This window comes from Stegostoma tigrinum, chromosome 29, assembly GCF_030684315.1.
Source record: "Stegostoma tigrinum isolate sSteTig4 chromosome 29, sSteTig4.hap1, whole genome shotgun sequence".
Lineage (NCBI taxonomy): Eukaryota > Metazoa > Chordata > Chondrichthyes > Orectolobiformes > Stegostomatidae > Stegostoma > Stegostoma tigrinum.
Genome location: NC_081382.1, coordinates 44372662 through 44395073, shown reverse-complemented (window position 1 = coordinate 44395073; position 22412 = coordinate 44372662). Strand labels below are relative to the sequence as shown.

The following is a 22412-nucleotide window of genomic DNA, read 5'->3' as shown; positions in this document are numbered from 1 at the left end:
CTGCTTAATATGGAAAGTCATCTTGGGGCCTGGGATAGGGGTGAGGGAGGAGGTGTGGGGGCAAGTGTAGCATTTCCAGCGGTTGGCTTCCTCTACATTGGGGAAACCAAGCGGAGGCTTGGGGACCGCTTTGCAGAACACCTCCACTCGGTTCACAGTAAACAACTGCACCTCCCAGTCGCGAACCATTTCAACTCCCCCTCCTATTCTTTAGACGACATGTCCATCAAGGGCCTCCTGCAGTGCCACAATGATGCCACCCGAAGGTTGCAGGAACAGCAACTCATAATCCACTTGGGAACCCTGCAGCCCAATGGTATCAATGTGGACTTCACCAGCTTCAAAATCTCCCCTTCCCCCACCGCATCTCGTAACCAGCCCAGTTTGTCCCCTCCCCCCACTGCATCACACAACCAGCCCAGCTCTTCCCCTCCCCCCACTGCATCCCAAATCCAGCCCAACCTGTCTCTGCCTCCCTAACCTGTTCTTCCTCTCACCCATCCCTTCCTCCCACCCCAAGTCGCACCTCCATCTCCTACCTACTAACCTCATCCCACCTCCTTGACCTGTCCATCTTCCCTGGACTGACCTATCCCCTCCCTACCTCCCCACCTACACTCTCTCCACCTATCTTCTTTACTCTCCGTCTTCGGTCCGCCTCCCCCTCTCTCCCTATTTATTTCAGAACCCTCTCCCCATCCCCCTCTCTGATGAAGGATCTAGGCCTGAAACGTCAGCTTTTGTGCTCCTGAGATGCTGCTTGGCCTGCTGTGTTCATTCAGCCTCACATTTTATTATCTTGGATTCTCCAGCATCTGCAGTTCCCATTATCTCAGGTAGGCCATTTGGTCCTTTGAGTCTGCAGTGTCAACCAATATGAACATTGCTGATCATGCAGCTCAATGTCCTGTTCCAGCTTTTTCCCTGTGCCTTTTGAAAATGGGATCACAGGCTCAGGAGAAAAAATCAAATACCTAGGAGGAACGTCTTCACTCGGGTTTGTGAATCTTTGGAATTCTCCATCCTGAAGGCTGGACTGCTGAGGCATTGAACACACTTAAGGCTGGGAAAGATTCTCAGGGAATTGAAGGATATTGGGAACATGTGGGAGAGTGGAGTTCAGAATTAGCCATGATCAACTAGGTAATGAACAAGTTAGACAAAGAAGAGATAGTGGATAGTTTTGGGCCCCATATCTCAGGAAGAATGTGCTGGTGTTGGGAGGGGTCCAGAACAGGTTTACAACAATGATCCTGGGTACGAAAGGCTTGTCATATGAGGAGCAGTTGAGGACCCTGGGTCTGTTTGCAATGGAGTCTCAAAGAATATGGGGGAAATCTGTTTGAAACTTACAGAATACTGAGAGGCCTGGATAAAATGGAGATGATGTCTCCACTAGTGGGAGAGACTGGGACCTGAGTTCGCAGCCTCAGGGTGAAGGGACAATCCTTTAGAACTGAGATGAGGAGGAATTTCTTCAACCAGAGAGTGGTGATTCTGTGGAATTCATTGCCACAGAGGGATAGGGAGGCCAAGTCATTGAGTGTATTTAAGACAGAGATAGATAGGTTCTTGTTTAGTAATGGGATCAAAGTTTACAGGGAGAAGGCAGGAGAATAGAGTCAAGAAAAATATCAACCATGATTGAATGGTGGAGCTGACCTGATGGCAATGGCCTAATCCTGCTCTTTATATCTTATGGTCTTACGATCTTATTAAATGGTCTTCTCCCAGACTTATGTCTTATGTGACAACAGCCATTGAGCCTTGACGATGTCTCTCATTCTCCTCAGGGAGACCCTGGTGCTGAAGGTCCTGCAGGTAAGACTGGCCTAGTTGGTCCACAAGGATCTCCAGGTAAGCCAGGCTCCGAGGGTCTGCGAGGGATTCCAGGTCCTGTTGTAAGTATGATTCTCTTTCAAACTAACACAGTTTTATTTGTTAACAATCTTTCTAATTCAGTAACTCACTCTTGTCACTATAGATCTGTTTAACACTCTCTTTTTTAATTAAATTTAGGGTGAGCAAGGTTTGCCAGGTCCCCCTGGTCCAACAGGACCACCAGGCCCAATGGTTTGTAGTCCACAAAGTTACATCTTATTTTTCCTGCAGGTTGTGAGGATCGTGGTGACAGTGACATCTTACTGTGTTTTTTAGGGTCCTCCTGGATTGCCCGGCCTCAAAGGTGACCCTGGTACAAAGGGTGAGAAGGTATGTTTCACAATTGTACCTGAAGCCTCATCCACTGAGAATGTCGTGGGAGTTATGATTGTGTGTGAGAATCCTTCCTTCCCCAAGTGTGAACACTGTCCTTTAAACGTGCCATGAGGCAAGCTGAAATGTGGTCCTGACACTCATAAGAATTTGTTAGGATGGGTGGACCAAGGATGTGAGGGGCAAACAAGATTATGGAGGGAATTCCAGAGTTTGGAGTCCAGGCAGGTGAAGGTATGGTCCCAATGGGAATTAGGGAACAAGGATTGTAGTTTTATGGAGATAGGAAAGGGTGATGCCATGGAGGGATTTGAAAATAAGGGTGGAATTTTTTAAAACTAATCCTTTGTTAAACCAAGCTCTATTGAAGTTCAACAAGTTCAGTCATAAGAGGTAGTTCGGCACTGGCTTGGAGGGCCGAAGGGCCTGTTCCTGTGCTGTAATTTTCTTTGTTCTTTGTAATTCTCAAAGATTGACTGATCAAAGATTGTCAGCATGAATTGAACTGTCTTCGGGCTGGAATGTAAGTTTGTTGGTGACTGTATATCATGTGTTTCAGGGACATCCTGGTTTGATTGGTTTGATTGGACCTCCAGGAGAACAGGGTGAGAAAGGTGACCGAGGCATCCCAGGACCTCAGGGCCCTCAAGGTCCAAAAGGAGATACGGTAAGCATTGAGTGAGGTGACCAAGCATTGTAATCTATCACCTATACTGTTTACATTGGACCCAATTCAGGAGGAAACATATAACAAAGTACCTGAGAGGCCAGATTCATCCAGAACACATCTTCTTTACTGGAGAACCAGTTAAATTGTATTGGTATTGATCTCTGGGATTGGTTAGCTCAATTGGCTGGATGGCTGGTTTGTAATGCTGAGTCTCACTATCTCCTACTGTGGCTGAAGTTACCATTCTTCACCCCAACCCATCACCTGAGGTGTGGTGAATGTCAGGTTAATCCACCATCAGACATCTCTCTCTGTGTCTGATGAGAGAGCAGCCCTATAGTGATGCTGTTGGAATTGAACACAGATTAGAATGATTCCTTTTTATCCATTTCTGGACTGTGGGAATTACCAGCATTCAGTGTCTGATCTAGTTGTCTTGAGAAAGCTCTGAGAACTAACTGCTTAAGCTGCTAGAAGTTTGACACAACTGAGTGGTCATTGGGGGTCACCCAAGTCAGCATGAGTCAAGAGTCACATACAGTCACTGAGGACTGCAAGTTTCCTTCCCAAATGGACATCGATGACAAAGGGATGTTTGTAACAATCTGACAGGTTCATGGTTACTTATACCAACTTTAATATAGTTTTACTTGCTGAGTTTTAAAACTGAACTGAAATTTTCAAAGTAGTGATAGTAGCATTTGAATCAGGATTATGAGTCCACAACACTACATAGCCAATCAAATCTTACAATCGATGTCTATCTCTTCCAGGGTGTCCAAGGTCAGTCTGGACCAATTGGTCCTCCAGGTCCTCCTGGATTAACGGCAAGTATCAGATATGACAGAAACTAGTCAATTAATTGTCCAATGTTGATCAAATGTTTTCACTTCTTTGCCAATCCGTTGCATGAATCATTTTCCAAAGTAGTGCTTTAAGGTAGGCTTGGAGATGTTTGGAGCCTCTTCAAATGGGCAGAAAATCAAAGCTGCTCAATTTAAAAAGCTGTCTTTGAAGAGCCAGCACACCATCTCCAGGCTGTCCCTCTCACTGAAAGAGTATCCCATCCAACAATCTCCTATCCACAGATTCAATTTACATGGCTTGCTGCTGTGGAAAGGCGGCCAACATCAAAGACCCATGGCACCCTAGTAGTGATCTCCTACAACCACTTCCACCAGGCAGAGGATACAGAAGCTTGAACACACACCTATGCAGGTTCAGGAACAGCTTCTTTCTGGCCGTTATCAGACCCTGGTACACATGACAATAAAATCAAAATCAAGCTGCCTCTGACCAAGCCTGCATCTTCTAAGAGCTGTGAGTGTGGTCTCCGAACAAATAGTTTTAGACTGCCAACATTCTCACCAATTTCAGAATCATGGTGCCCCCTCAGAAACAGAAGCAGGATTTTAGCCTCTCCAGGGTTATAAAACCTGAGAACTAGAACTTACACCGCATGCTTTTTACTAGTTTAATTTACTTCATGTCTAATTTACCGAATCTATCAAAACAATGATTACTACTTCATTAACTAGATATGAATATAATTAATGTATTTCTCCATAATTGAAAGGAATATGAAACAAATGCTGCCTGCATGTAAGTCTAATGAAAAATTTCAAATTGGTTTCTGTATGAAGAGTTATTGATGGGGGAGCTTCATGTGAGATTAATAAACTTTGCATTTCTACATGTATCATTCAGAATCTCACTTAGTGTATGCCTCAGCTTGGGGTCGGGGTGGTGGGGGTGAGGGTTGATCTCGTCTAAATTCCTTTGTAGAGCTGCCTGTGTCAAGAGAACATTGTAAAGGAGGCCACATTGAACTTACAAGTATTCGGAAAGGGAAATCCCCCAACCTCTGAAGTTTTCTGAATCAAGGGTCTGAAACACCAAGTCAATCAAGAAAACCTTTCTAATTATTACTTTGATCAACCTCGTTTGTCAATAAAACAGATGCCTCTGAGAATTCGCCAACTGAAGTTTGGTTGGCCAATGACCCCCAGCTGATTTCTTCAATTTGAAATGAGCTAGCTATTACATTTTTTTCTTACACCTTGCTGTGTCTAGCGCCTGATATTGTTTGAAAACCCATTAACCAATTAATAAACTAACTCTTGCATTTGTTTTTCAGGGTCCACCTGGTCCTAAAGGTTCTAAAGGTTCCACTGTGAGTATGTTTCTGGATAGTTCAGACAGTGATCAAGTTGGGGTTCAGGGACCTTCTGCTAATGCACATGAAGTACAGAAATATAGAAATTAGGAACAGATGGAAGCCATTCAGCCATTCAAGCCTGCTCTGCCATTCAACAGGATCACAGCTGATCGTCCAATTTGGTCCCCTGTTCCTGTTTTCTCCCCATTCCCTTTGATCCCTTGAGCTCTAAGAACTATGTCTAACTCCTTGGTGAAAACATTCAATGTTCTGGCCTCAACCACTTTCTATGACAAAGAATTCCACAGGCTCCCCACACTCTGGGTGAAGACATTTCTCCTCATTTCAGTCCTAAATGGCCTATCCCATGTCCTTAGACTGTGACCCCCTGGTTCTAGACTCCCTGGTATAATAACCTATCTGTGTGCACAAATGTAATCTGTAGACAGCAAACTCCAACAAACTTGCTGGTGACACTAAAGACATAAATATGGATCAGGAAACTGAGAAATCCCTGGTTTCTATTCATATAGGGCCATGAAATTTCTTCTATTAAGGCTGATCAGGCAGAGAGGTTGTATCTTTAGAATGAGAATTAAGTTTCTTTTCATGCATACCCAAGTATAGAAGTACAGTAAAAGGCTTACAGTGTTACTCCTTACTGCACCATCTTATGTACAAAGTATCTCGGTACAAAATAGAGAAAAAAAAGTTACATTACTTTACAGTGATTCTTAGTATAAGTTAGAAGTAAGAAATAAATTTAAAAGGATAAACATTACAGTCAGATAAGCAGATTACAGATAAACATTACATTACAGTAGATCAGCGCAGGGCTCTTCCACACATGATCCAACCAGGCTCACAAGTTCCTGACCACCCTCATCAGCTCCCAGTCCAACAACCATCCCCGCTCCACTCCAGTCCCCATCCCCGCTCCGCTCCAGTCCCCATCCCCGCTCCACTCCAGTCCCCAACCCACTCCGCTCCAGACCCCAGCCCATTCCACTCCAGCCCCCAGCCCACTCCACTCCAGCTCCCAGTCCCTTCCGCTGCAGTCCCCGGTCTGCTTTGCTCCAGCCCCTAGCTATTCCGCTCCGATTAATAGGCTAAGCACAGTTTCACCAGAACAATGCCGCAGTTTAAAGAATTAACAATGAAAACAAGCTGCACAGGTATGGGTTGCATTCTCCCCAGTATGAAATTTCATGTGGGTGATTCAATCAGACTCTTTAAAACCATAGAGAGAATCAGTGAAGAGAAATTTTCGCCTTTTGGGGGCAGGCAGAGTTCAGGGGTTCAAGAATCCTTTTCCAATGCAAAGGAGAGATGGATGTGGATTTCTCTCTCCCTCCCTCCCTCTGTTTCTCTCTTTCTCTCTCTATCCCCCGAAAAATTGGAAGCTGGAAGTCAGTTCCAATCAATGACTGAGATTGCTCGATATTTGTTGGGTAAGGGGATTGAGGGATATGGAGCAAAAATCGGAAAATGGTGTTAAGATTCAAGTCAACCAAGATCTGATTAAAAATCAGAGGCAGCCTGAGAAGCTGGACAGTGCAGTGATGCTCCGAGAATAGTTGGGACTGTCCCATTGAGTTCAAAACAATGACCAAGTAACTGAGATAACAAGGTGTGGAGCTGGACAAACACAGCAGGCCAGGCAGCATAGAGGAGCAGGAAGGCTGATGTTTCGGGCCTAGACCCTTTTTCAAGTAACTCAGCCAGGGTTGTGTTGCTCTGGGAGTAACATACTGAGCTTGTTTAAGGAGCAGTGAACCTACCATACTGATCTGCAGCAGTGTACTGTCAGTTAAATCAACCTGCTTAAACAGTGTTGTGACCCACACCTACAAGGCAGGACGGACTTGAACATAAGAACAAAGAGCAGGAGGAGGCCATTCAGCCCCTCGAGGCTGTTCTGCTATTTAACACACTCGTGGCTGATCTCATCTGAGCCTCAACTCCACATTCCTGCCCACACTCCATAAACCTTCAACCCATTACTAATTAAAAATCTGTCCATGTCTTCCTTAAATGTACTCAGTGTCTTAACACAGACCAGGGTAGTGAATTTCACAGGTTCATGACCCATTGAGAAGAAATTCCTGCTTGCTTCTGTTTTAAATCTGCTACCCTTTTTCCAAAAATTATGACCTCTCATTCCAGATTGCCTCACTCGAGGAATCATCTCTCTATGTCTACTTTGTCAATCTCACTGAGTATGTTATAGACCTCAATTAGATCTCTTCTCACTCTTAATAAAAACTAAAAGAACTGTGGCTTCTGTAAATCAGGAGCAAAAACAAAGTTGTGGTAAAGCTCAGTGGATCTGACAGCATTTGTGAAGGAGAAAACAAGAGTTAACGTTTCAGTCTGGCAACCCTTCCTCAGAACTGTTCTGTGGAAGGGTCACTGGAACCGAAACGTTAACTCTGTCTTTTCCTTCACAGATGCTGCCAGACCTGCTGAGCTTTTCCACAACTTTGTTTTTGCTCCTCTCATTCTTGCCTTGTTTGAAACTACCCCATCTAGCCCAGCAGTAGGGACACTGCCACAGTACCAGGAGACCCTCTGCAATAACATAAATACTTAGAATGAAAGGCAAAATCTCCACAAAGTAGGAGCCTCTCAATATTTCTGATAACTCATTCTTATTTACTATCTCACAGGGTCTGACAGGTCCTAAAGGTGAAGCAGGAATACAGGGACCGCCTGGTCCTCCTGTAAGTTGATATGTTTCTCATTGAGAAATGAATTGGTGCTTAATGATCTACTGTTGGAATACATTGAAAAACAGGCTTAATCCATTATTGACTCTGTCTCTCATTGGAGATGGCACAGAGAAGCACTGTACAGATCAAATCAGACAGTGCTGGAGCAACTCAGCAGGTCTGGCAGCATCTGCAGAGAAAAACAGAGTTGACATTCCAAGTCTCGTGGCACTTCCTGAGAACTTCAAATGGGACTCAAGACGTTAACTCCATTCCTGTCTCCACAGCTGCTGCTGGATGTGCTGAGCGTCTGTCTTCAGTACTCTCTGTTTTTATCTTAAATTTCCGGCAGCAACGAAGTTTTATTTTTATTGCTGTAAATTATTCGATTAAATCGGTGCCGTTAGGATCTGTAATTTGGAAAGATTCACCAAATGACATATCAAATCAATTTTTTTTCAAATCTTAGATAATTTGAAAAGTCCATTTTATCAACAGAAGGCATTTACAATTTCAGTTATACCTTCCCCTCTGTACAGTGTGTGTTACAATGCTGTCTCTGTACAGTGTGGGTGGCAGCGCTGCCTCAGTACAGTACGGGCAACAGCACTCCCTCTGTACGTGCAATGTGGGTGACAGAGCTCCCTCTGTACATACAGTGTGGGTGATAGCGCTGCCTCTGTACGTACAGTGTGGGTGACAGTGCTCCCTCTGTATCTACAGTGTGGGTGACAGCGCTGCCTCTACGTACAGTGTGGGTGACAGTGCTCCCTCTGTGCGTACAGTGTGGGTAACAGAGCTCTCTCTGTACATACAGTGTGGGTAACAGAGCTCTCTCTGTACATACAGTGTGGGTGACAGTGCTCCCTCTGTACGTACTGTCTGGGTGACAGCGCTGCCTCTGTATGTACAGTCTGGGTGACAGTGTTCCCTCTGTACATACGGTGTGGGTGACAGAGCTCCCTCTGTACATACGGTGTGGGTGACAGTTCTCCCTCTGTACATACACTGTGGGTGACAGCGCTGCTTCTGTACGTACAGTCTGGGTGACAGCGCTGCCTCTGTATGTACAGTCTGGGTGACAGTGTTCCCTCTGTACATACAGTGTGGGTGACAGTGCTCCCTCTGTACATACAGTCTGGGTGACAGTGCTCCCTCTGTACATACAGTGTAGGTGACAGTGCTCCCTCTGTACATACAGTGTGGGTGACAGAGCTCCCTCTGTGCGTACAGTCTGGGTGACAGTGTTCCCTCTGTGCATACAGTCTGGGTGACAGTGTTCCCTCTGTACATACAGTGTGGGTGACAGTGTTCCCTCTGTACATACAGTGTGGGTGACAGCGCTGCCTCTGTGCGTACAGTGTGGGTGACAGAGCTCCCTCTGTGCGTACAGAGTGGGTGATAGAGCTTCCTCGGTGCGTACAGTCTGGGTGACAGTGCTCCCTCTGTATGTACGGTGTGGGTGACAGTGCTCCCTCTGTGCGTACAGAGTGGGTGATAGAGCTTCCTCTGTGCGTACAGTCTGGGTGACAGTGCTCCCTCTGTACATACGGTCTGGGTGACAGTGCTCCCTCTGTACGTACAGTGTGGGCGAAAAAAATCAGTCACTGTGTGGAGACAGATTCTGTTTGTTTGGCCATTTCACATTATTTTTATTAAATGCCACTGACTTTGTTTAATCTGCAGGGTCCTGCTGGTGACGTCATTCAACCATTCCCAATTCATTCTTCAAAAAGAGCCAAACGTTCCATCGATGCCAGTCAGCTGTTGGAGGAAGGTCTTCCGGATAATTACCTCAACTACGCGGATGGAATGGAGGAGATCTTCGGCTCCCTGAACTCCCTGAAACTGGAGATTGAGCAGATGAAACATCCAATGGGCACACAAAACAACCCTGCACGTACCTGCAAGGACCTGTACCTCTGCCACCCTGACTTCCCAGATGGTAGGTTCAGAATGCACTTCCAGGTTTTCCCCAGCCATAGGTCATTGTCAGATCAGGAGACTGGGCTCTGATTGCCTTGGAACGGGAAGAGGTGAGCTGAGTGAGAAATTAAAGGATTTGTGGAGCAGATAGAGAGAAAGTATCTTTTCTAGTCGGGGAATCCAGAACAATGGGGAGGGTGGGGGCAGGCTGTGGGGCAGTAGGGGATTGTAGGTTGTTCTGATTGACACCCAGGACACTGAGGAGTGCTGCCAGGTCAAAGTTAAATTGCAGGTCAGCCCTGAGCTACTTGTATTTTGATGAATAGGTAAGCTATGAACAGGTCTGAGTGTTGCTGAGAAAAGACACATTTTATTAAAACCTTTCATCTTGCACTCATCAAGACATTTCACAAGAATAACAATTCAAGGTGGGGTGGGAGAATAGCTTTATGGACCCAACTGACTTTCTTCTGATCTTTTGTTCAAATGTCCCACAATATTATATCCACATTTCCAGAACCCAACATTGAATTCAGATTGATTGATTTATTGTCACATGTATCGAAGTACAGTGAAAAGCGTTGTTTACAAGTGGTACAGGCAGATCATAGTAAGCAAAGGATGTGCAGATCAAAACTATTTAGACAGAGGTACAGGTTACATTGTGCACAGGGTGTGCACAAGGCAAGATCAATGTTAGCAAGATCAGCATTATTTGAGGCCAGAGAGTCCATTCAACAGTATGACAACAGCTGGGAAGAAGCTGTTGCTGAACCTGATCGTGCATGTGTTCAGGCTTCAGTGTCTTCTGCCTGATGGAAGAGGTTGTAGGACGTCTTTACCAGGGTGCGATGGGTCTTTGATGATGTTGGGAGCCTTTCTGCAGCAGCGAACCATGTAAATGGAGTCCATGGGTGGAAGGTTGGCTTCTGTGATGGTCTGGGCTATAGTCCCTTCTTCTGCAATTTCTTCTTCCTCCTCCAGTTTCCTACCGTCTTGGGCAGCGCAGTTGCCATTCCAGGCTGTTATATACCCGGACAGCATGCTTTCAGTGGTGTATCTGTAGAAGTTGGTGAGACACGTTATGGACATGCTGCATTTCCTGAGCCACCTGTGGAAGAAGAGGTGTTGTTGTGCCTTCTTGACTGTTGACTTTCCGTGGGAAGTCCAGGACAGGTCGTTTGCTATCTTCACTCCGAGGGACTTTAGAACCCCTATAATGTGGAAACAGGCCCCTTGGCCCAACAAGTCCACACTGACCCACACAGCATCCCACCCAGACCCATTCACCTACAACCCACCTAACCTACACATTCCTGAACACTATGGGCAATTTAGCATAGCCACCCTCCTACCCTGCACATCTTTGAACTTGATGTTCTTCACTCTGTCAAACTCAGTTCCGTTGATGTAGATGGGGATGTGTTCTCCTCGTTCTTTCTGAAGTCGATCTTCGTTCTTTAGTTTCGCTGATGTTGGAAGACAGATTGTTTTCATTGCATCAACAACACCAAGCCCACTATTTCCCCTGTGTTTTGACTTGTGGTTGTTAGATATCTGTCCCACTGTGGTGGTGTTGCCAGTGAACTTGTAGATGGCGTTCGTTGGGATTTGGCAACACAGTCGCAGGTGTGCAGGAGTACCGTAGGGAGCTGAGGACGCATCTTTGGTGAGCTTCAATGTTGAGTGTTATTGTGGAGGTGCAGTTACCTATCATCACTGTTTGCGATCTTTGTGTCAGAAAGCTGAGGATCCAGTTGCACAGGGCAGAGCAGAGACCAATGTCTCTGAGTTTTGAGATCAGTCTGGAGGGGATAATGGAGTCGAAGGCGGAGCTGTAGTCAACTAGCAAGAGTCTGACACAGGTGTCTTTGTTGTCCAGATGTTCCAGAGATGAGTGCATGCTAGAAATGTGGTATTGGCTACGGACCTATTATGTCGGTAAGCAAACTGTAGGGGATCGAGGCAGACTGGGAGACTGGAGCTGATGTGGGCTATGACCAGTCTCTTAATGCACTTCATGATTATTGAGGTCAGAACCATTGGGTGGTTATCATTAAGATACACTACATGTGTTTTTTTGGGTACTGGGATGATGGTGGTCTTCTTGAAGTAGGTAGGGACTTCGGCTCAGAGTGGATTATACGCTCTGTATCATGGTTTACTTTGTATCTACATCACAGTCTCAATGATCTGAAGCTGCCTCACACCATCTCCATCTGTCTCCAAATGGCATTCTGACTGTTCGTGCTTTGTGTTGTGAGGTTGGAATGTTAACTCACCCATTGGACCCTGGGCCTAACACTTTCACAGATTACAACAGCCAGAATATTGTCAGAATATTGTACAGTGTCCTATAGAGCTGTTGAACATGTCCCACAGCAAGATGCAATCAATCAATTTCTGTTTACTGGCCTGAATGACAAGATTATAAGTTTGTAAAGGGGAGACCTGGAGGGGAGAAGATGGGACGAGACAATTGGACAAGTGACATCAAGATTAGATTATCATGTCCTGTACCATGATGGGACTGCCAAGGAGATGAGGAGTTTTACATTCTGTAGGCCTCGGGGGTTAATGAGCTGGAGAAGAGAGGATTGAGCAGTGTGAATGTCAACAGGAGAATGAGTGGGTCAGAACAAGCATTGGAAGCTGTCATTAGGTGCGAGAAGAACCTCCAGAAAGTTCCAATTGAATGCCTGTAAAAGATAAAGTGTGGTGGAAAGGTTGCAAAGAACTGGGTGAGAAAGTGTTCAATGTATTACAGAGTGGGTGCAATGGCCCATTAAACAGTGATAGAGTGGATGCTGGAGTTGGTGAGGTCATGAGAAATGCTGTGCCTTGTTACTGTGTTGCTGGTTTAGCCCAATTGTAGAGCAGTGATTAATCCATCCTATTTCAGTTTTTGTCATTTCTCCTCCGGGCAGGTGAATACTGGATTGACCCAAACCAAGGCTGCTCCAGAGACTCGTTCAAGGTTTTCTGTAACTTCACATCTGGAGGAGAAACTTGCATCTTCCCAGACAAGAAATCAGAAGGAGTAAGTCTTTCTCTGATCTCTCCTCAGTTTACAAAAGGAAACACCATTTGTTCCAAACAAATTTCATTCATTGCAACTTTGTCAGAAATTTTAGCAAGGAGATTTCCAGAAGGTAGGTTTTGAGATCATGCCCAGTGGACCTAGTGGGTGGGATACAGCCCATGCTGGCTGAATTTCAACATGCAGTCAAATCAGCAGATTTCACAACCTCATGCTCACAGTCTCCTATCACCCATGACTATGAGCAATCTAACTACATGTTTCTGAATCTTCAGAGAGATGGATTAGCATTGTATTATTCTGATGTTTTTCACTCTCTGCACACCGACAGTGAGCGTCTCTGTGTGTATCTACCTGCTCATCCATTCATCAAAGAAATTATACTCTGGTCACAGCACTGTAAGTATCTGCTGAGCTGACTCCTCTGTCTTAACTCTCAAGGCTGTTGAATGATTTTTCTCACAGAGTGACAACTTGAACCTTCTTGATTCTGATGGCTGAAATTTTTTCAAATAAAACTTCCAATTCCAAATTATCCTAACTTTGAAAAGGTCATAAACTACCAAAAACACTTCTTGCAGTAACTGGCTTCATCTGAACAATATGTAAGGAAATCCTGCTCAAATGCAACTAAAACTTGCCTGTAAACTCAGATTTTAATTCTTTGTAAAACTTCTCTGATCTCACTGCTTCAAAGTCCAACAAAAAGTGAATGATTTAATGTGTCTTTGCTGCTTGTCATCAACACAAACACCAAAACATTGTATTCCATTAACAGTCGAGTGATTCTACCAGGCCTTTGATCCCAGTCAAATGTCTCCTTGCCACTTTCATCACAGTCACTGATTGTTCCCATGGCTGCCAACCTGGCCGAACATATGACAGACATCAATTATGACTCGGGGCAGCATTCTCACCTGAAAGGCAGAGATTTCTCAACTTGAGTCAAACTTCAGAGGTTGGAAGTCCTTGTTCAAGTCTAACAGGTTTGGTACAGCACTGAGAGAGTGCTGCACTGTCAGAGCTGAGTGTCTGGCAGAGGAAACGTCAAGGCATCCCAGGGAAATGATTTGCAGGCATTTGTAAAGAGAAGGACAGCCAATGCTAATCTATTTATAACAACATCTCTGAGACTGAAACCATGGTGTGTACAATTGGCAGTTGATTGCAGAATTTTTTTTATAATTCTTGGTTTGTGACTGCCCATGCAGCAATGCCAGTGTCAGCTGGGAGGTTTCAAACAACTCAAGACATTACACAAACATACTGGCTGCCTGTTTCATGCAAAACAAACACATGGCCCAGTGAGAGTCAGTGTGTGTGGGACTGTACCCCAGTGAGAGTCAGTGTGTGTGGGACTGTATCCCAGTGAGAGTCAGTGTGTGTGGGACTGTACCCCAGTGAGAGTCAGTGTGTGTGGGACTGTACCCCAGTGAGAGTCAGTGTGTGTGGGACTGTACCCCAGTGAGAGTCAGTGTGTGTGGGACTGTATCCCAGTGAGAGTCAGTGTGCGTGGGACTGTACCCCAGTGAGAGGCAGTATGCGTGGGACTGTACCCCAGTGAGAGGCAGTGTGCGTGGGACTTAACCTCAGTGAGGGTCAGCGTGTGTGGGAGCCGTTCCCCAGTGAGAGTCAGTGTTTGTGGGACTGTACCCCAGTGAGAATCTGTGTGTGTGGGACTGAACCCCAGTGAGAGTCAGTGTGTGTGGGACTGTACCCCAGTGAGAGTCAGTGTGTGTGCGACTGTACCTCAGTGAGAATCAATGTGTGTGGGACTGTACCCCAGTGAGAATCTGTGTGTGTGGGACTGAACCCCAGTGAGAGTCAGTGTGTGTGGGACTGTACCCCAGTGAGAGTCAGTGTGTGTGGGACTGTACCCCAGTGAGAGTCAGTGTGTGTGGGACTGTATCCCAGTGAGAGTCAGTGTGCGTGGGACTGTACCCCAGTGAGAGGCAGTATGCGTGGGACTGTACCCCAGTGAGAGGCAGTGTGCGTGGGACTTAACCTCAGTGAGGGTCAGCGTGTGTGGGAGCCGTTCCCCAGTGAGAGTCAGTGTTTGTGGGACTGTACCCGAGTGAGGGTCAGTCTGTGTGGAACTGTATCCCAGTGAGAGTTAGTGTGTGTGGGATTGTACCCCAGTGAGAGTTAGTGTGCTTGGGACTGTACCCCAGTGAGAATCAGTGTGTGTGGAACTGTACCCCAGTGAGGGTGTGTGTGTGTGGGACTGTACCATAGTGACCGTCAGTGTGTTTCGGATCATACCCCAGTGAGAGTCAGAAGTAATGGGAACTGCAAGTGCTGAAGAATGCGAGATAACAAAGTGTGGAACTGGATGAACACAACAGGCCAAGCTTTTGTGCCCCGAAGATGCTGCTTGGCTGCTGTGTTCATCCAGCTTCACACTTTGTTATCCCAGTGAGAATCAGTGTTTGTGGGACTGTATCCCAGTGAGAATCAGTGTGCGTGGGAGCCATAACCCAGTGAGGGTCAGCATGTGTGGGAGCTGTTCCCCAGTGAGAGCCAGTGTTTGTGCAACTGTACCCCAGTGAGGATCAGTCTGTGTGGGAGCCCGTACCCAGTGAGAGTCAATGTGTAAGGGATTGTACCCCAATGAGAGTCAGTGTGTGTGGGAGCCGTACCCCAGTCAGGGTCACCGTGTGAGGGATTGTACCCCAGTGAAGGTCAGTGTGTGTGGGACTGTACCCGAAGTGAGGGTCAGTGTGGGTGGGAACTGTACCTCGTTGAGGGCCAGTAAGTGTGGGACTGTACCCCAGTGAGAGTCAGTGTGTGTGGGAGCTGAACCCCAGTCAGGGTCAGCATGTGAGGAACTGTACCCCGGTGAAGGTCAGTGTGTGTGGGACTGTACCCCAGTGAAGGTCAGTGTGTATGGGACTGTACCCCAGGGAGAGTCAGTGTGTGTGGGACCGTACCACAGTGAGGGTCAGTGTGTGTGGGAGCCGCACCCCAGTGAGAATCTGTGCGTGTGGGAGCCTGTACCCCACTGAGAGTTAGTGTGTGTGGAGTCGTACCCCAATGAGAGTCAGTGTGTGTGGGACTGTACCCCAGTCAGTGTGTGTGAGAGTCATACCCCAGTGAGTGTGTGTGTGTGTGTGTGTGTGTGTGTGAGACTGTGCCCCAGTGAGAGTGTGTGTGTGGGACTGTACCACAGTGACTGTCAGTGTGTGTCGGACCATACCCCAGTGAGAATCAGAGTGTGTGTGGAGCCGTATCCCAGTGAGAGTCAGTGTGTGTGCAACTGTACCCCAGTGAGAGTCAGTGTGTGGGGGGCTGTACCTCAGTGAGAGTCAGTGTGTGTGGGACTGTACCTCAGTGAGAGTCAGTGTGTGTGGGACTGTACCCCGGTGAGAGTCAGTGTGTGTGGGACTGTACCCCAGTGAGAGTCAGTGTGTGTGGGACCGTACCCCAGTGAGAGTTAGTGTGTGTGGGACTGTACCCCAGTGAGAGTCAGTGTGTTTTGGAGCTGAACCCGAGTGAAAACCAGTGTTTTCAAGGAAATAATCTATTTCAGGAAAGGACTAAAATTTCAGATGTTTCACCAAATGTGAATTCCTTGCACTGGCTCAATGACACTGGTTTTTAGTTTAGAAGCATACCCATTTACACGTTAACTTATTTTCATTTTCTCCTTTGCCCTCCTATCTCGCATCAGGCAAGAGTCACTTCTTGGCCCAAGGAGGTACCAGGCTCCTGGTTCAGTGAATACAAGCGTGGTAAGCTGGTAAGCAGTCAGCATTTTCCTTTCTCGTCTGTAATCAGTCTCATATTTTACAGAGTAAACTGGCTCGTTGGCCGAAAGAGCAGCCGGGTGCTTGGTATAGTCAGTACAAGCGAGGTGCCCTGGTAAGTGGTTAGACTGCATTGTAACTAATTCCTGGCTGCAAGGCTTGGTGCTTTCCAATCAACTCACTCCGTAATGTCGTTGCGCATTTTATTCTGCACTCACTGAGTTACTCAGAGGAAACTACAATTGTCCTTCTGTTCCAAACTCTCTTCATCACTGCTCAGTGAGAGTCAGTGTGTGTGGGACTGTACCCCAGTCAGAGTCAGTGTGTGTGGGACTGTACCCCAGTGAGAGTCAGTGTGTGTGGGACTGTCCCCCAGTCGGAGTCAGTGTGTGTGGGAGCCCTTAGCCCAGTGAGAGTCAGTGTGTGTGGGAGCCCATACCCCAGTGAGGGTCAGTGTGTGTGGGACTGTATCCCAGTGAGGGTCAGTGTGTGTGGGAGCTGTACCCCAGTGAGAGTCAGTGTGTGTGGGAGCCCGTAGCCCAGTGAGAGTCAGTGTGTGTGGGACTGTACCCCAGTGAGAGTCAGTGTGTGTGGGACTGTACCCCAGTCAGAGTCAGTGTGTGTGGGAGCCCGTACCCCAGTGAGAGTCAGTGTGTGTGGGAGCCCATACCCCAGTAAGAATCAGTGTGTGTGGGACTGTATCCCAGTGAGAATCAGTGTGTGTGGGAGCCCGTACCCCAATAATAGTCAGTGTGTGTGGGAGCCCGTACCCCCGTGAGAGTCAGTGTGTGTGGGATTGTACCCCAGTGAGAGTCCGTGTGTGTGGGACTGTACCCCAGTGAGAGTCAGTGTGTGTTGGACTGTACCCCAGTCAGAGTCAGTGTGTCTGGGAGCCCGTACCCCAGTGAGAGTCAGTGTGTCTGGGAGCCCGTACACCAGTGAGAGTCAGTGTGTCTGGGAGCCCGTACACCAGTGAGAGTCAGTGTGTGTGGGACTGTACCCCAGTGAGAGTCAGTGTATGTGGGAGCTCATACCCCAGTGAGAGTCACTGTTTGTGGGAGCTCTACCCCAGTGAGTGTCAGTACGTGTGGGACTGTACCCCAGTGAGAGTCAGTGTGTGTAGGACTGTACCCCAGTGAGAGTCAGTATGTGTGGGACTGTACCCCAGTGAGAGTCGGTGTGTGTGGGACTGTACCCCAGTGAGAGTCAGTGTGTGCGGGTGTTTTACTAAAGTGAGACCACTCTCAGGACACAATTGGGTGGGGTTGTAATTCACTGTTCACAATATTAGCCATTAGCTGTGCTGCCATTAATGATAATAATGAACTCATGTTGGTCCCAGCTGCAAAACGGTTCAAGAATGTCTCTGCTCTGTCCACTGGTTGGATATTATTCTGAAGCTACCTGTACATCTGAGCAGCTCAGTGTCTTTTGTCCATCTGCTCCCGCTGTACCTTTGGTCTTTCTGCATCTGTTGCTGATCTGACTCTGCTGTGACTGGCTGCTGACTCCAACCTCCAGGGATATGATCCCAAACATTAGGAAACTCATCTTCTGGTTCCCTGGTGACCCTGCCAATGTCTGGGAGCCGTCAGACCCTTGCAGGAAGAGGCTTCTTGGACTGGGAGCTGGGGTCACAACACTGCTTGAGCTGGCTCCTCCCTCTCTCAGGAGTGGGACGAACACCATGCTCTGAATGAAACTGCAGCAGAACACAGTGAGATTCTCCAAGGGTATTCATTCCCCCCACACCCCTTCCACTATGTTTCCACACACCGTCTGCACATTCAGGTGTGGCATATTGGACAATATCCAAAAGGAGAATGGCCACTCCCACCCAGCAAGTCTGCTCAGTGCAGCACCCCCAGCATCCACTGACATTGTGACCTCCGCCCACAATCCTGCCTGGACAGTTGATTCAAACACACCACAGCTTAAATCCATCCATTACTTCTCTTCCCCTGATTGCTGTCTCTTCACTTCCAGCCACAAAACACTGCTGAGAACCCAAACTCAAAATACATCAGATGCTGGCAATGTGAAACAAATCCAGAAATTGCTGGAGAAACTCAGCAGGTCAGGCACCATCAGTGGAGAGAGACATTCCCACTCCCTTGACCTTCCCTCAGAAACTGAAAACTTGCTGGGATTGGCTAACTTGTGAGCAGAACTTAAAGTTTCTTGCTAACAGGAAAGGTTTGAACAGGCTGGGATTCTTTGCTTTAGAAAGGAGGTAGATGAAGGGTGACCTGTCAGAGGTCTTGAATACAATGAAGGGGTTTGATAGGATAGAACTAAAGTAGATATTTCAACTTGAGGGAGATAACCAGAAGTAGGAACCTTTAATCTAGAATAGTCATGAAGTAGCCTGATAGGAATTCAGAAAAAACTTCTTCATTTACAGAGTGGAAAGAATGTGGAGCTCACTCCCATGGGGAATGGTTGAGCTGAATTGTATCAAAACATTAAAGGGGAAGCCAGATAAATAAATGAAGAAGAAAGGAATGGAAGATATTGGGATATGTGAGATCAGGAAGACACGAGGACACTCATGGAGCAGATGGGCTGAGTGGCCTATGCCTGTGCTGGAGACTGGGTGTAATTCTTTGAAAGCTCCTCTTAGATACTCCAAGACAACCAAGTGTGAAGCTGGATGAACTTAGCAGGCCAAGCAGCATCTCAGGAGCACAAAAGCTAACGTTTCAGGCCTAGACCCTTCATCAGAGCGCTTAGATACTCCATGTGCTTCCTCTCGTTAGGCAGAGAACATTAATCATCAGAGCAATCAGAACAAGAGCTTCAGTCAATCCCATAAACATGATAAATAATTGATGTACTTCTTAAACTCTACAACTTTAAGACAGAACTACAAACGGGAGGCAGAGAATTATGGGTTAGAAGGAATAAGAAACAGTTTGGCACAGTATTTACTTCAATAGAAGGAATCCAGCACGTAAGGCAGGCGAGCTAAGGGAACAGATAGAAACCTGGCATTTTTGTCTCATTGCTAATTCAGAAAGACGGCAGAAAGGGAGACAGCAATGGCACCACAATCAATATTTTCTCTAGTTGTGTGGTCACTCGGCCCCTCTAGAGGTGATTGTCCATTGCCAGCCCTGACTGCATCAGAAAGTAGCTGCCACACACTGACCTCAGAAAATAAAATTCAAGAGAATGTAGAGCCCAGTATTCCTGGTGACAGGGTTTCCCATCAAGGTGGAAAGCAAAATCAAAAAATGAGAGATGTGGCGAATTTGCTCAGAGAAAGAAGTGAATGTGGGAAGGATCATCAAAAGAAGCTGTTTGGATTGACTCAAAAACAGAGTCAGTCAGTCTCTGTGAGTGGACTGCGTACCCCTAGACAGTCGGAGGGAGATGAAAACACATCTTTGAAATTGATAGCGAGGATGGAACCCTTAAGTTGCAGCAAGGTATCAATAGGCTGGTCAGGGTTGGGGTTGGAAAAGTAGCAGATGGAATTTAATCCAGAGAACTGTGAGGTGGTGCATTTCAGGAGTTCAGACAAAGCAAAGGAGCACAATTAATGAGAAGATAGTGAACAGTGTAGAGGAAGGGAGGGATTTTGGAGTGAATGCCCACAGATTCTGATTGTAGCCAGACAGGTTGATAAGGTGTTAAGAAGGTAAAAGGAATCTGTTTCTTTATTGACTGAGGCAGCAAGATTAATGCTGGCACTGTATTAGGCTGATGGGTCAAGAGTCTGATTCTCTGCTAAATGACTCTTTAACTCTATCAGAGGGAATGAGGTTAAGGAGAGGAGTAAGTGGTTTAGAGGTGATCTAAGGAAGTATGTTTTCACCCAGAGGATATTGGAAATATAGAACGTGCTGTCTGAGAGGGTGGTAAACCACATTTAAGAGCAATTTAGATAAGCACTTAACTTACCAGGGCTTATTAGGTTATTGACCAGATGTAAGTAAATGGGATTAGAGTAGTTTAGTGTTTGTTGATTGGTATAGACACAATGGGCCAAAGGGCCTGTCTGTATGCCATAAGACTCTATGATTCTATTATTTTGAGTCCTGTGTGCAGTTCCGAGCACCTCCTTTCAGAAAGGTTGGAATCACGTGTGCGAGGGGACAGGAGATTGATGGGATGTTTCCAGGTTTGGAATATTGCAGAATGAGGAATGTTTGGAATGGCTGGGATCATTCTGCTCAGACCAAGGCTTACAAAACTGTGAGGGGCATGGATAGAGTATTGGGGAGGGCCTGTTTACTTTGGCAGAGAGGTCAGTGACTGGCAGATAAAAATTTAAAGTGATTGGTAGGAAGATTAAAAAGGAGATGAGGAAATGGTTTTACAGCCGAAGGTGTGATGGGAGTCTGGAACTCACTGCCTGAAAGGAAGGAGGGACAGAAACCACTTGATTGATTGGGTTGGCCCCTGAGCTGCAGTAATCTGTCTGGATACAGGCCAAAGTGGGATCAGGCTGGGGTCAGGGGAAGGGTGGAGAGTGGAGGCTCATCCATCGACTAGCACAGACACAATAGGCAAACTGGCCTCTCTCTCTCAGATTCTAGAAAATGAGAAGATGACCTGTCATAACGATTGGAGATTCTCAGTTTCAGCAGTCAGGGACTGCCCAGAAATAATCTGCCATTCCCCGTTATTTGGAGAAGATTAGGGCCTTGTGCATCATTGACCAAGAGCCTGAGACAAGCTGACTGTGTCCCACTCTAACCAGCACCCCACCCCCCGCAACTTGTCCCGTGAATTCCAATTGATGGGGAGCATGTAAACAAGGCTGTGGTGGGGTCTTCTTCTGACTGTCAAATTCTTTCCCGCTTGCTTTTTCTAACTCCCATTCCCCACCCCCCCTCTCCCCCCCCACCCGCCCACCAACCACCCACTTCCTGCATGTCTCTTTCTGCCCGTCTTCAGTTGGATCACTCTGACCACGGTTGGACAGAATCTGGAATCGCCCGAGGATCCCGGACAAGCGGTTGGTGAATGTGATTTGTTTTAAAGTGTTCTCTTTCTGACACTCACAGCCTGTCAGACTGACACTCTCTGAGAAAAGGTGAAGGCACACAGAAGTTCTGCTCAGTACATGGAGCGGGGAGCATCAAGGGGTCAGGAATAACAATAGGATAATGGAGAAAATAGAATGGGGGTCAAGGAGATGGGAGAGTGTGGGAGGGATGGGGAGGAGAGTGGGATGGGAGGGTCAGGAATGATGCGAGATGGGGTGTGAGAGTCGAGGGAGAGGGGGTGGGAGAGGGATGTGGGAGAGTGGGGGGAGAGGGGCGTGGGAGAGTGGGGGGAGAGGGGCGTGGGAGAGTGGGATGGGAGAGGAAGTAAGAGAATGGGGGAGAGGAGTGTGGGAGAGCGGGTGAGAGAATGGCAGAGAGGGGTGGGAGAGTGCAGGGAGAGGGATATGGGGGGAGAAGGGGAAAGGGGCGTGGGAGAGTGAGAGGAGAGGGGTACGGGAGAGTGGGGGGAGAGATGAGTGGGAGGAGAGGGGTGTGGGAGAGTGGGATGGGAGACTCGGGGATGATGGGAGAGGAGGTGGGAGAATGGGGGAGAGGAGTATGGCAGCGTGGAGGGAGAGGGGTGTGGGAGAGTGGGATGGGAGACTCGGGGATGATGGGAGAGGAGTTGAGAGAATGGGGAGAGGGGTGTAGGACAGTAGGATGGGAGAGTCGGGATGATGGGAGACAGGTTGGGAGAATTGTGGGTGGGTGATGGGAGAGGGGGTGGGAGCGTGAGTGTGATAGGAGAGGAGTGTGGGAGAATGGAGGAGTAGGAGAGGTGGGGAGGAGGGGAACGAGATAGTTGGGGAGAGATGGGACAGAGGTAATGGGAGAGTGGGCGAGAGGGGAATGGGTCAGTGGCGTGCATTCAGATCCAGATTGTTCATATTCTAACAATGAGGAGAGACAATAGATGGTGAGCCTCTGGGAAATGGGTAACAGGATGAGGG

General features: G+C 47.2%; 1 protein-coding gene across 2 annotated transcripts in view; it reads left to right on the top strand.

Moving 5' to 3' along the window:
• col5a1 (procollagen, type V, alpha 1) overlaps positions 1-22412 on the top strand; it is a 322312-nt gene that overhangs the window by 286783 nt on the left and 13117 nt on the right. Inside the window, exons 56-65 of one of the 2 annotated variants that reach the window (XM_059638382.1) lie at positions 1794-1901; positions 2020-2073; positions 2158-2211; positions 2774-2881; positions 3658-3711; positions 5022-5057; positions 7712-7765; positions 9440-9698; positions 12607-12719; positions 16512-16580. In XM_059638382.1, the coding sequence (XP_059494365.1) occupies positions 1794-1901; positions 2020-2073; positions 2158-2211; positions 2774-2881; positions 3658-3711; positions 5022-5057; positions 7712-7765; positions 9440-9698; positions 12607-12719; positions 16512-16580 (909 nt within the window). Of the gene's footprint in view, positions 1-1793; positions 1902-2019; positions 2074-2157; positions 2212-2773; positions 2882-3657; positions 3712-5021; positions 5058-7711; positions 7766-9439; positions 9699-12606; positions 12720-16389; positions 16459-16511; positions 16581-22412 lie in introns of both variants that reach the window. The other variant, XM_059638381.1, reaches the window with a different exon arrangement.